Here is a 15,522-nt window from a genome sequence, read left to right as displayed (position 1 = left end):
TGTCCTATCCCTTGATTGATTGAGTATGGTTTCGAATGAAAGCCGTTGAGCAGAACAAGGGCCCTAACATCTCCGAAAGAATTTCGAATCAATCTCCACAGTTTTCCTTTAACTCCCAGACAGAATAGATTATAAAAGAGGCCATCATGCCATACTGTATTAAAGGCTTTCGCATTGTCCAGGAATGTAGCATAAACTTTTGAGTGACCTTTTAAATAATGGTCTATTCCCTCTATTATAATAAAGGCTGCGGTGATGCCACTGCATTCGCTTCGAAATATCTGTTGTAATGGGTGAGGGAAATTGATCCTTTCACTAAAAAGAGCTAGCCTCTTCAACAATATTTTTTTCAAACACTTTCTGAAAAACTGGAACGATTGAGATATCTCTATAGTCACTCATATCTAGCCTGTCTTTTTTCCCACCTTTGAAGATAGGTATAACATTTACAGTTTTGAGTAGTCAGGATACGTTTCCAAGGAGATTATGCGATTGTACACTTTGCACAAAGTAGAACTGATCGATTGACAGGCAAAAATTAAATGCTCTTCATATATTTGTTCATGTCCACGTGATTTATTTTTCTTCAGCTCTCTTACAGCCTCTTCAATGTCATTCTGTAATATGGCTTCACACTTATCTCTATCTACTCCGTTTTCAGTATTTGAATCTACAATATTCTCCATGGTGTTTCTAATTTCAGCTGCAAATGATTCGTTAAAGAGAATATTTGCTGTTTCAGTTCCTAAAGTTTTAAAATGCTAGCGCCACGCATCACGATACAAATGAATGTCACGTATTATTTCTCCTTCCACTTTTAGTTAAGATATATCTTGTCTCTGTCTCTTCTTATGCAATCTTACTATTCTGTTGAATTTCCCTACATCCAGTTCTACAGCTTTTTCTTGCTCATCGAATTGTTCCTGTTCGTACGGTCTTTTGCCTGGCTTAGTTTGTTTCTGAACTATCTCTTCGCATTTTTATATTCTGCATACGTTTTAAATTGTATACCACGTGGCCGTTCCTTTCTTATCCATAACGCTCGTTTTCTTCTCATCTTTTTATGTAACTCAGCCACATTAATAAATTTCCAGTAAGAATTTAGGTGAGGCAGGAAGGTTTTCTTTGGAAGAATTTTGTCAACTGTATTGCATAAAACAGTCGCGACAGCAACAAGGGCGTTTAGTAAATCTGCAATGTTGTGTAAAAATAGCTCCATTGAATTTAAGTGCTCGTTGGTTTCATTTCTGTACCGCTCCTGCTGTTCTGAAGAAGCTTCTGCCAGTTGATTGTAACTGGATATCTGGAAAATGTTGAGTCCAGGAGTTCGTCTGGAACTAAGAACTCTGCTCTTGCAGTCAAATGATCAGATAGATTTAAATGATGATAATCTTCAATGTTGGCACTACGGACTAAATCTATTTTGGAGGAGGGTATCAAAATGTAGTCAGTCAAAGACGAGTGTTTGACGTCAGATGAGCGATATGTATATCCTTGTATTTTAGAAGGGGAAGTATCACATATTGACATTAGATGCCTATTATTTAAGAAAGGATCGTAGTGTGTAACCTTTACCATTTGTACTTTTCGGGATCACTTTTTTTTGGTAGCTCCGCATTAAAGTCACCACAAATAATCACACACCCTTTTTGACTATATGCTGATAAAAGACATTCCACAGTTTCCATTGATTCTTTATAATCATCCGTGGAGGAATATGTGGAACGAAACCACACGCAGAACTAAAACAATCTGATAGTGCGCAGGCTAATTTCAACTGCAATAACTCTGTCATTTCCGATGTTATTCATAGGACGAACCTCACAACAAGAACGGCTTATGTGGTCCTAATTACAGGTTCTGAAAATATAAGAATTGCACATAATCTTTTGAAGATAAAAACTTCCAAATCAATGCAAATATAAAGTAGATCCAGCACATCTGGCCCTGACTACTCCTGGAATCGCAGCCTTTTGGAAGCAGTCAAAGGTCGTATTATATTTACTTTAGTTTTCTTGCTTGTTTCAACTAACGAGAACCAGTGACAATGGCGTTTTACATTATCCTATAAATAATGTTGTGTTTTTGCACGCATCTCATCCCTCTTTGACCTTAGTCATGAGACAGTATACTTGTACGAATCGCATGAATAGCGCTATAGTGTTGTGTTACTTTGGCAAAGTCCCTTGCTTACCAACTGTTGTCTGCAGAATCTTAATGTGTGCACTCTTGTACACACACACACACACACACACACACACACACACACACATATATATATATATATATATATATATATATATATATATATATATATATATATATATATATATATATATATATATATAGCCAAACATATACCTTCAATGAACGAATCATTTTACTGCATACTGTAGTGATACATGTACAGTACACACACCAAAACAGCAAATATCATAGACAAAAGATCTGACATCGCATAATTTGCTCTCGGATCTGAGTATATGATGGTGTAGATCTGTGTGTACTGTCCACTTATAATTTCACGCGTACAGTGTAGACCATTATGTGGTCAACCAGTACATAATTATCAAACCTAGGTCTTCTGTGTCCACTTATGATTCAAAGTGTACAACATGATATCACACGGTATGGTACACACCAAATGGATGTAAATCTACTCTGCCCACTAATGATTTTAAGTGTACAGCATGAGATTATACGGTATGGTACACAATAATTAGATGTAAATCTACTCTGTCCACTAATGATTTCACGCGTACAGCATGGACCCCTATCAGACGTTTCAGTGTTTGATAATCAGATCTAGATTTACTCTGTCCGCTTCTGATTTCAATTATGCGATCTACAACCCTACCAGACGGTACTGTATTTGATAATCATATATCAATACACTTAGATATCAATATAATCAGATATCATTATAATCATATATCAGTATAATCAGATATCAATATGCTTGGATATCAACATAATCAGTTATCAGTACAATCAGATATCAGCATAATCAGATATCAATATACTCAGATATCAATATAATCGGATATCACTATAATCAGATATATAAGTACTCTGTCCCCTTTTTGATTTCAAATATATAGAGTAGACCCATATCATATGGTATGATATACAACAATTACATCTAGGTGTATGTATGTAGTTCGCAGTTGAGTGCGTATGTCTTTCTATCAGCGGCATAACTTTAAGGGTAAATCAAGGTTAAGATAATATAGTTACACAATGGTACCAAGTCAATAGAGTTCACTAATTATGTAACGTACAAATTAAGCCACCCGTTTAGGAGAAATCAGCAATTATTTTAGAAAGTTCGCTATTTATCTCATAGTGAGGGCTTTGCATTTGTAATTGGTACTTCCTGTTATTGCTCTGTTAGCGCAATAAACTTTGTTAAAGTCGACCAAAATGTGTGTGTGTGTGTGTGTGTGTGTGTGTGTGAGAGAGAGAGAGAGAGAGAGAGAGAGAGAGAGAGAGATCACATGTATTGATTAATACTTGAGTAAATCTTAACGTTTAAAATAACAAATTACTACATACGTGGTTTTATAAAATAATGAACAGACAGTAAACAATAAACGATGGTTATCATCTCCACCCACTCCACAACAAACAAACAAGCAAACAATCAAACGCCAAACAATGAACATTGGGACTGAATCCCATCTTGAATATGCAGATTCAATTAAGAATTTATTTACTTATTTTATTATAAAAATGATGATTATTCTCACTCGAAAAAACATGAATTTCTGTACAACATTGTTGAATTCCACGTTCAGATTGATATCCAGTTTTCCATGTCAAATACAATATTATGGCCTAAAGTACTCTACGTTGAACAATATATGATACTACAAAAGAAGACTAAATCTCCTTGCTTAAACATACTTTTTATACTGTTACGCCAAAGCAAACTAACCATCTGAACTTCTGCCCTGGTACATGTTGGCTTACTAAAGCTTAAACCCCTGAAACCGTAATTTGAATACACATCAATTTAACACACAATTTTAATACAACATATTATTTGTATACTCATCAATTTAACACACAATTGTAATACAACATATTATTTGTATACACGTCAATTTAACACACAATTGTAATACAACATATTATTTGTGAAATTGCCTCTTCTGATAATTTGTTAACCAAAGGAGTTTGTTTCGGTTTCGCATACCATCTTCTATTTATTTTGTAACAGAAGGTGTTATTAGTCAGGAAGGTGTTCATCCTTCCCTGCACACACTCAACAAAGAAAGGTAGCCACGAGAGACAACTCACCTCCAAGGCAGGTGGCTCACAGCAACACATTCAACAAAGAAAGATAGCCACGAGAGACAACTCCCCTCCAAGGCAGGTGGCTCACGGCAAGTTAACTGTTGGACATTTTTTTTCTGGCAAAGTTGGACCTTGTAATTTTTCTGAAAAAGTTATCACAGTTAATGTTAACATGATTTCAAAGTTAGTATAAAATTACTCAAGGCCATGTTTCAAATAAACAAGTGTACATCTTAAACCCATCGTAAGAAATTACAGAAGTACAGTTAGTAGTATATAAATAATTGAAAAGAAGAAGAAGAAGAAAAAAAAACAGTACAGAATAAATGGAGACCAAAACATGTTCAAAATGCAACACAGAAAGGTGTTTGCAGAGTTCAACAAGCACACTTAATGTAAAACATTTATCTTACACATATTTCAAATGTAATTCAAAAATGTAAGATTGTAAATTATGTTAATTATAGTGTCTCACCACTCCATTTTGCAACATTTACTGCTATTGTTACAACCATTTCTTATAAAACTTTTTTTCAGCCTTTTACGTAATGCCATTTTTTAAATGCATTTTCGTAGGATTTCAATGAAATTGCTTCCAAACTCTGTTAGATTTTACATTACTTGATGTTAAACTATTTGAACCCTTTCCAGCTGTCCTTGCAAAACAGCATGTTCTTCATGCTTTTTCTCCTTTTCTTTTCCTGATGTTGATGTTTAGCTGATCTGTAATTTTTTCACACATTTCTGAATCAACTCTCATGAACTTTAGCTTTGACTTGACAACTTGCATTTACATATCTTTTTAATTGACTTTTCTTCCAATGACCATTCGTATCTTCTTTTAATCTGCTCGTAATGCCTACCAATCAATAAAAAAAGTTGCCCCTAATTCTTGGTTATCAAACGTCTCATTTGTATGCCCTTGTTAGTCTTAATATCTTCAGGGACTTGCATTGGTTGTCGGATAGTTACCGATGTTTTAATCGGATATTCTCTTTTGATAAAGCTGTATCTGCCGTTATGTGTAATGCTGGAAACACACCACTTTCGTGTGAAATATTTACAATTTTTAAATCATAGAACTTACGTATGCCTTGGCTGCTAGGTGAAATTTTTTTTATGTTTTAAAAGTTTCTCCTGTCATGGTCTATCGTGGATTGTTATACATTGTAACCCTGTTTCGGTCTGTGTCGTAAAATATAGTGTTTTTTTTTCTTCCTTCAATTTTAGAATAATTCACATTTAACTGATCTCGTAGTTAATAAAGTTTAAGACAACACATTTTGTACCACTCGTAATATCTTTTATACGTTCTGCCGTTAGATTTTGCTGATGACTTTCAAACCCTTCTGTTGATAGGCTAGGCGGATCTAAAAGTGTCTTAATATTTTCGAATAATTTATTGTATTCAAAGTCATCTTTGGTGCAATCTTCAGGACTTTTACACTCTCTCATTTTAAAATCTTCACAAGCTTTAGCCATTTTTGCAGTTATTTAAATAGCCAAATCTGGATATATCACTATTGGAAAAAGAAATTGGTTTCACCCTAAGTGACGCTGTGCGATTATTAAAAAAAAAAAAAACTTTGATTCATTTCCACAGGTCCGGAAACTAATGAGTTTAAGCAGGAATTAAACATTGCAATTGCCAATGGGACATACACAGAGATAACCTGTTAAATCTTTACTGAAACTGAGCCGGATAAGATGGAACAGAAACGAGGTAACAACAAGTATTTTTAAATTCTAGCGCTGCAAACATATCCAGATCTTTGTCAGACTTAATGTACACCGTGACATCGTTGATTGGCAGATTTATTGCGATCAACAACTTGGCTATTTGGATATTTTACAAAAAGAACACGAGAGAGAGAGAGAGAGAGAGAGAGAGAGAGAGAGAGAGAGAGAGAGAGAAATGCGATACATGAAAGTATATATTATACGGCATCAATCAGAATGACTTCATGCACCAACTCCTATACCCCATCGACAATGTGCACATCTCCGCCCCCCCCCCCCCCCCCCATAGTCGCTGGTAACAGTAATGGCGGTCAACAGACACACCCACACGATGATCCAGAAGTTAATCGAATTTCTGTATACCTTGATTCCTGTCATGGGACAGCGATTGTTGCCCTAACCCGCGGCACCGGGTTCGAATCTCAGTAGAGAGCAAATCGAATAAATAACATAGTTAGGCCGTAAATCCACACTTTTCAAAGTATATGATGAAAAATACAATTAAAACTTAAAAGTAACGATACTATAATCTGTAATATGCCACCTCCTACGTTACTGTGAAGTAGTCTAGCAGAAGTTTTACATTTAATGCATGATTTCAACAATGAAGTCTGATTCTTCGCAATGAACGCATGATTTCAACACAAAGGAGTGAGATTCCATTTACTGAACGCATGGTTTCAACACGTAAGAGTCTGATTCCTCTGAACGAAACGTTACGCGAATTTCAAATAATAAAGATGTATTTGTTTGCTAAGTTTTATTACTCATATTTTGGTATAGGATTTGCCCCAACCCGATGATACTTATACCAAAACAATAATAAGCGCAACATTACCATGATCATGTGACCCATTGAATAGATAAGCTTGCTTATTGTCGGCAGGTATAAAGAAAATATCGACCTTGCTATTGATGTCGTATATTTTTACCTGTGGAAATTACCTGTGCACTCTTTATCGAAGCATTAAATAAATTTGTTTTTGGAACTGTGTCAGCACAAATTTCGAGGAAATATGATGAACGGACTCTCATCAACATGGATTGTACGTGTGATATTTTAATGATTTATTTCTTATGTCACTTACTTAACAGAGCAAAACCTCTTACATAGCCGCACACACACATTGCTATCCGAGTCAAACTATTCATGTATTTGTGTAAGGACTGTCGTGTTTGGAATAAGTCCAATAGAAGTATATATGTACACCGTAAATCATGTGGTAATCGACGATAAGATTCGTACGGGAACTACAAACGACCAAGTTTAGGATTTTCTAACGGAACATACCTTCCACCAGTTTCGCTTATGCCGAACGAAATTTTCCAGTTGTTTGATTTATTACTTTGTTCCTTGATAAAAAATAACATCATGTTATTTAGTGGTCATGGGACACACATTATGCTTGATTTATGTGATTCTGGTATTTATCAAAGCAGAACGATTTTGAAGGAGATACATTTTATTTTGAAGTAAAAAAGAAACCACGACGATTTTTGAATAATTTTTAAGATACTTTGGATTTCTGTTGGAAACATATAGTTTATCTTGCCAGCATGGGCAGGATGTTTGAAGACTTGTAGCATAGTTTCAGATTCGTTTGTACCTGACCTAAATAGTAAGCGAATATCAAAGGCCGGTAATTATTAAAAGCTGTGTATCCCAATTGGTTGGTTAGTGATGTCAACTGCAGCACACTGACGTCATCCTACTGAATTTCAGTGACGTTTGTCAGCTTCACATCGACCCTGTGCATGATAGGAAGAAGTATGTAGATTCCGTACTTTCACAAAGCTGAAGGATGATAGTTATCTGCGGTTTCAGAAGTACCAGCAGTGTGACGTAGTTTTCGAAGGAAGTTGCCGAGCTTTACATCTGATTTTGCGCAAAATACTTGGTGTCATAATCGCTTCTTCCACAGTGATCCTATCGACTAATAGCTGAGCACAACTTGTCAAGACCTTTAAACAAAGGTTGTAGAGTGACGTGTCATTCGAACCTTTACTGTTGAAGCGTGTAACAATCAGTTGTCTTCAACTTTGATCAGATCGACTGATTGCGTTTCACACACATACATACACTGGTTACAATAATCATAGTGACAGTAGTTGAAGACATCGCGCAAACTATCACCATGTCGTTGGCTGAAGTTGCTGCCCAAAGAAAGGCGCTAAGGAGCCTAGCTGAATACGAAACTGCTATAACTATTCAGGTGGAGAATGTTGTTCACAAATTTAGAGAGCGGGCTAAAGTTGTACATTCCGAAATAGACGGCTATGTGTCGAACGTTATCGGTGAGTTAAAGCAAAAACTTCAGGCAGAGATCCACCGAATTAGATCTGTGATGGACTCTTTGAGGTCCGAACTGAACTCACCTATGTACGAGAGTACACCGCGTAGTGATCATCTTCTAGGGAAAGACGAGGCAGATAGATCTGAAACATTCATTGAATTGCAAAAATTTGGCAGAAAGTCAAAATTTGATAAAAAGGAGGCCGTTTTCTTTGAAGGAGAAGTTAGTGTCAAAACCTTATCAAAACTGATCGGTACTTACGTTCTTGAAGATCTATCGCCTATTCCCTTGACTACAGCAAGGATTACACATGAAGCAGCCAAAAGAACGGAAACAAAAATATTGAGATCATTTCGATGCGGAGAAGAAAACGAAACGGTTCATGCTATTGGACCAGTCTCATCTGATTCTGCCTACGCTTGCTGTGGATGGGGCACGAGGAAGTTAAATCTCTTTAAAAGAGACGGCCAAAATATTCAAAGTACTACTCTAAATATTCAAGTTAATGACATCACAGCGTTCTTCGATGGCAAGAAACAATCTCTCCTGGTATCAAGTTATAAGGAAAAGAGTATCAAGATGCTGGACATGGAGACACTCAAAACATCCGACTTTGCATTCATATCTCTTTTTCCAGGAGGCATATGTTCTGACGGTCTCAAGAACATTTATGTCTGCCTAAGGGATAATTACCACCGACCAACGTCTTTTGGCTCCAGGCGAATGGTGGCCAAACTTTCCAGTCATGGTGAGATTCTTTCGGCTATTGAAAAGGATAAAGAACAGCACAATATATTCGGTTACCCATTCCGGGTGGCTGTCAATATCAACGGGGACATATGTGTCTCGGACTATGGCGATGGTACAAGGGGAGTCAACATTCTCACGAAGGAATGGAAATTAAGAGGTACCTACAAGGGTCCGGTTGGAAAGACACTAGAGAAACCATTTTTGCCGCATGGGATCTGTTGTGACAACAAGGGGCACATCTTGGTCAGTGACTGGAACAACGACTGTGTGCATGTTCTGGACTATGACGGTCAGTTCCTTCTCTTCCTCTTCAATAAGAAAGACGGAATTGAAGGCCCAAATGCGATAGCGCTTGACGGAGATGGATACTTGTGGGTTGGCGATAGTCGTGGAAAGATTCATATTTTGAAGTATTCGATTTTAAGAGATTAGACACTACTTTAATTGGGGATATGTTTAAATTTATGTTTTTAGGTGCTGACGGTTTGCAGCATTATATTGACCATCCAGTTATCACTATACATAATTCATTATATATGCATATCTTGAAAAGCAATATTAACCATGGCAAAATGCTTTCCTCAAACATTCGATCGCACCTGCCAGTTAAGAAATGCTTATGTTAGAGGTCTGTCTGACATGCGCGATCGAGGCGAGGCGATTATAAATTAAACTGGCAGCATATTTGAGTGCCGAAGATATCAGCTCTGTTCCAAAACATATTAATCTTACAAACTCCTTGTTAATGTGTGCTTGTTAAAACCTACCACAAAGGCACTATTCTGTATTTTCCCTAAAGGTAAACGTGTGCTCATCATGTCTATTTAATGTAATAGGTACTCATTCCAGGTGACACTGTATTCCATTTCGTAGGACTTGTAAAATCACACGTTCAAGGCTCGATGCCCCTGTAGGCTGCCTCAAGCGCTTCCTTGGAAATGGCACTTACCTCCTACTTTTTCAAAATGATATAGCCAAATATAGTGCTCAAAAGTGATTTTAAAAGCCAACTAGCAATCATAGCACGATATACTGGATTATATAATGATAACAAATGCAAACACCATTATCACTGTTCTGTGAATAGAGTGATCCAACCAAACTCATGGAGACTAGTATCAGCCTTGTCCTTTCACCGATTTTGCAGTGTTGTCAGAGAACGATTTTGTAACATTCATAAGATAAATCCTGACGTTTTCTACATTCGTCTTTATGGAGTTGCGAGTTTCCTTTTTCCTTCAGGATTTCATGCAAATATTTATAATGCTTTATAATATATTCTATAATCGCCCAAAAATGTAAATCTTTTGGCCCCTTATTAGTTTCATCTTTCGCAGAGAGAGAGAGAGAGAGAGAGAGAGAGAGAGAGATGTTGGCTTTATCTAAATCAAACTTTTAATTTTACATGATTGGTCAGTTGTGTTACGAGGCTGGACATGATCTCATTTACTAACGAACACCATGTTAGAATGCTAAACAGTAGATTTAGTAACTGTTTACAGTGCAAATGTATTATGTTAATGTGGCGAATGAAGAAACATGGAAATAATCTCACTCTGAAAATCTTTCATATTTATGCCCTATTTATCTGTATTTATATAGTTTTATTTTTCATTTTTCTTTTCATTGTACCAGTAATGACGTTAGGTTACGTTTAATAATTTGTTATTATTGTCACTTTGTGCAAATAAAAATATTATCTATTTCACTTTGTTTTTCGTTACATTCAAAATGTGTTAGCTGAGAATAAAAACATATCAAGCTTATTTAGGTAAAGGAAGGATTATTAGTATTGCACTTATCCATCCGTCCGTCTGCGTGGCTAAGCTTCACGCGTAGGTCACTGTGGATGGGCAATGGTGTTCCAAGAACACATGTATGGTTTTTGCAAGACCTAAATGGAAAATGAATACACTCCAAGAATATTTACACATGAAAGAAAAAGCAACGCCAACATCGCTAAGTCAGGTCTAGATCATTTAGAAGCAATTTGAATTTTCAGATAATATTTTAATTGTGGTATTCATCCATGCATGATTCGACCCAGGCTGCAAATACCGTAGACCCAGATCTGCCATGACGCAACGCAATGCGCCGGCATTTCATGTTCTTCTTTTCTTATTTATAATGGACAGAGTCGGACAGAGCGCATCCGTGTCATCTACAACATATTTAAATGAAAATGTAACAATGATGCAAACTTTTGTTAGAGAAAACAAGTTTTATAAACATCTATAAGTCAAATGAAAATGTAACAGCTGATCAAACTGGGCATGGAGACTGTGAAAATAAAGAGCGTTCTGAGGAGAATCCAGATTTAGAGATGACAGAAATTTTAGGTATAATCTATGCATCAACTACATACGGAAATTTAGTTCCAAAAGAACTCATTACAAGAATGGTTCTTAAACACCAGGCAGCTCTGTACAAAAATGTATTCCTACTTTGTTAAGTGTGTGCTTCATATTTTCCAAATGTACATGCTTGCAGCCAGTATTATCTTAAAGAGCACGTGCTATCTGGGGAGAACTGTCTATCGTTCTGATAAAGTACGGTTAGAAACAGTCCTATGTATGGATATTAATGACTTCAAATGCAAATTATGCTCCTATATTATGTATAGATGAATGTAATTCTAATTCATATCCCGTCTCACAAAGAACTTGATTACCAGAGACCTCATAATAATAAAAACATTTTCTTTTGTCTCCAGTATTTAGCAGTCCCATCCGATTATCATGGATGTTTGTCAGCATAAGCGGGCCAAAACTACTTTAATAATTAAAGCAACCTGTATCAAGAAGCAAATCGCTCGTTATCAAATACAACACTCATATTAGAGCCAATTGTAAAACCAGAAGAGACGGTACAAAAATAAGTTTGGTGCGGGCGATAAAGAAAGAGAGCAAAAGAAAAGCAATGATAACAGAAGGTTCTTAAAATGTTGAATCATCACTCTAAGACCTAAAAAGCATAGCTGAATGGGAAATCTTGTCGTTTATGTTTCCATCATAATCTGTGGAGGTAAGAGTGATTTTATTAATTTTTTTATGCACGGTATATAATGAATTTTGTTTCTAACAGATGTGATCTGCAGCTTAACCTCAGGATGACCCAAGTCAGTATCCGATTATCAACAGTATCCGACTATCAACAGTATCAACAGTATCCGATTATCAACAGTATCCGATTATCAACAGTATCCGACTATCAACAGTATCAACAGTATCCGATTATCAACAGTATCCGACTATCAACAGTATCAACAGTATCCGATTATCAACAGTATCCGATTATCAACGTTCCCTCACTGCTTGCTGCAGGGTCATCAGTTCCGGTTCAGTCGGTACCTCCAGAAATTTGTTGACCCATCCAATCCATCATGAAGAAGCTTGTGAGCGAAATGAACAAATTAAATTTGCAAGATTATTTGAATACTTATATAGATAACTTGATTACATTTGCGAACCGATACAGTGATTTTTTTTAGGGTTTTAAACGTTTTTTCACTTTTGAAGTTGAGAATATTTTCTCAAAAGGTTTGTTAGCAAGATTAAGCCAGAAATTTTTCAGGTGCACATATGAAATTTAGTAGGCATATCCGTATTTATTTGCAGACGACATGAGAAGATTTTCCGAAATGATAAAATGTTTTCATGGTTTCTTTCACACATTATTGGACTTTATTCTAACACAAACCCTTTTAGCACGATTGAGGAAAACACCCACTTCATGTAGACAAAATTGTGTTGTCATATTTATATTTATATGTAGTTCATCTGATTAGATTTTCAGGTTTTCAGCAGTTATTCAATACTTTTGCATTTTTTAGAAATTTAAACTTTGTTTTCACAAAAGTTACTGGAAAATCCCATACTGGTTACAATAGTTTTAAAACCAGTACACACCATAAAATATCAGCAGAGACAATGATTCCTTAAATACCTTAGTATTAATTTTCTTGCCAGAATCGACGCACAAGTACTTTACAACCAGATTGAAATGTCAGACCCACTGTTAACTCTTAAGATCCATCATAAGAAAGATAAATAGGAACCTTGTCTGTATATACTAATTGTCAAGGGAAAAAGGAACCTTGTCTGTATATACTAATTGTCAAGGGACAAAAGGAACCTTGTCTGTATATACTAATTGTCAAGGGACAAAAGGAACCTCGTCTGTATGTACTAATTGTCAAGGGACAAAAGGAACCTAGTCTGTATGTACTAATTGGCATTAAGGATTCCTTGAAATTGTCTTGACGTTAAACGGTGCAAACACCCCAATCGGTACACTTGGATAGAACTTTAGAATATTGAAAGTGGAAAACCCTCAACAATGAGGACAACCATCCCCTATCCATTCCAATTATCTTTTGCAAAGAACAAATAATAAAACAGTTATGACAACCATCCCCTATCCATTCCTCTCATCTAGAATCCAATGTAGAAACAAGTCAAAAATAAAATAAAAAACTGACAAATCTTCTGGTCAACACATGATAAAATAAATTACACTTAAAAAAAGGATATGACACTGACCTAGCATGTTGCAGAATAAATTGTCTTTGCTTTACAATTACTCTCCCCAAGAATCCATAAAGTGGATAAAGAAGTGTAAAACAACGAAGAAAAACAACCAAAACCCCATATGCAAATCTTCCCATGATCCCGAAATCAGGGAATGGAGCAGGTGCCTCACAGAATGAATCACCTTTTTTAACGACAAATCATCCAAAGTATAACATAATTTTAAAGGAAAAAAAAAGCAAATGCGAAAAAACGTAACCATACTTTTGAAAAAATATGGAATCTGCTGTAAGAGCTCTGAGAAAAGTAACTCTTCATTCTCGTATCTATTGATGTCGGCTCGACAAGAATTAGAGCAAGTTGTTTGGCTTAGCTATGCAAATTTCCATAATTTCCATTGCAATCGTCATACTTCGTATGATCATTTTATTGTGAGCACATATATATTATTTGGACACAACATATTAAAAAGTATCAAGGTAATTGCAGCTTTTTAATATTTGAATCATCTAACCTATCGTCCTGAACATAGAGGGAGAATGCCAATGAGGATTATAATAGTAATTTTGGTAAATGTCCACTTGGGTTTTTGATGACATTGTGTTGGAACGAAGTGTGACAGACAGTATTAACTATTAATAATGATATTTACAGATGAATTTAAGCTGTTGTGTTCATATATGTACACGTATTAAGGGCATTTCGCTTAGAGGAAACAGAAAAGTAACAGAAAAGAGTGAAAGGTATCAAGCTTTGTCAAATTCAACAAATAATTTATTTCCCTTGAATACAAAGTGAAAATGAGAAAAAGAACTTACGGTATTGCGATTTAAATCCCAAAATAATCCAAAGAATTACAGACACAGGTCCTAACAATTTAATGTCCTGAATAAAATTTAGTAGAAGTCCAGAATAAATCCAAAAACTGAAGGCGATGATGTGTCTGTGGTAGCTTGTAGAGAGTTGATATGTCAACAGTCTTTTGTTGAATCACAGTAATATAATTCCAGGTTTGAATTCACTATAAATTCCAGTGAATGTCCTTGTCTATGAATTTAGCCAGAGCACTTTTGTATTTCCAGAGAAAATAATCACTTGAATTCAATAATTTGAAGAAATAACATTTCCAGCACAAAAATGAAGTACATGACAGAACATATGATACAACCTGAAAACGATAGATCTTAAAACACTACTAAATTTTCCACTCAATTACACGATTATATAATTCTGTACTTAACCTCAGGTCACAATTAGCATTTTATAAATAAATATATGATCTAATTGAAAATAACCTTCTAGAATGATCCTGATGTTTACAAAATAGTCAAATACACTAAGTAAGGAAATTCCAAAACCCAGACCTAGACCCAAATAAACATATTTACTTTTATTAATACTAATTCTGATTTTAAACCCATACACATAGATAATAATTTAGCTTTGCATTAGTTGTTTACAGAAGAACAAAATTAAATTCAGGTCAAGCAGAAATGAACTCAATTTTGGACAAGGTCAGTGTTACATTATAGCATGTAATGAAATAAAATTATAAAAAAGACGTAACTACCAAACAATGCAAATAAAATATACATAACTGTATGTTTTGGCTTGGGTGCGTTTCAGCGTTCATTTCTTTGTTTTGACTTGAGTATGGTTTGGGTAGCTTTTGACTTGGTTACCTTTTGGCATTCATATGTACGTTTCGATCTGAGTACGTTTTGACTTCGGTAAGTTTCGGAGTAGGTTTTGTATTGTGTACTTCATGTCTTGCGTCCGTTGTGACTGTAAACCGTGTTACTCGTATAGTCACCCCGTCAAAAACACACAAATAAACTGCTTGGACCCGTAATATATGGTATAAATGACTTAAAGGCATAGTTTCAACTAGAAAGATGTTTTAATGTTGT

General features: G+C 35.5%; 1 protein-coding gene across 1 annotated transcript; it reads left to right on the top strand.

The window, feature by feature from the left end:
* Window positions 1-7,068: 7,068 nt before the first annotated feature.
* On the top strand, window positions 7,069-10,789 carry LOC149804248 (uncharacterized). The gene has a single exon (XM_089932396.1). It carries the CDS (start codon window positions 8,175-8,177, stop codon window positions 9,513-9,515), a length of 1,341 nt encoding a protein of 446 aa, XP_089788522.1. The 5' UTR covers window positions 7,069-8,174; the 3' UTR covers window positions 9,516-10,789.
* The last annotated feature ends 4,733 nt before the right edge of the window (window positions 10,790-15,522 follow it).

Source organism: Sinohyriopsis cumingii, chromosome 2 (genome assembly GCF_028554795.1).
Source record: "Sinohyriopsis cumingii isolate HCF-2022 chromosome 2, ASM2855479v2, whole genome shotgun sequence".
Classification (NCBI taxonomy): domain Eukaryota; kingdom Metazoa; phylum Mollusca; class Bivalvia; order Unionida; family Unionidae; genus Sinohyriopsis; species Sinohyriopsis cumingii.
This window is presented reverse-complemented; position numbering and strand designations above follow the sequence as displayed.

What these genes read in the sequence shown, in the direction of transcription:
- LOC149804248 (XM_089932396.1), top strand. Translation starts at nt 8,175, where the DNA reads ATGTCGTTGGCTGAAGTTGCTGCCCAAAGAAAGGCGCTAAGGAGCCTA.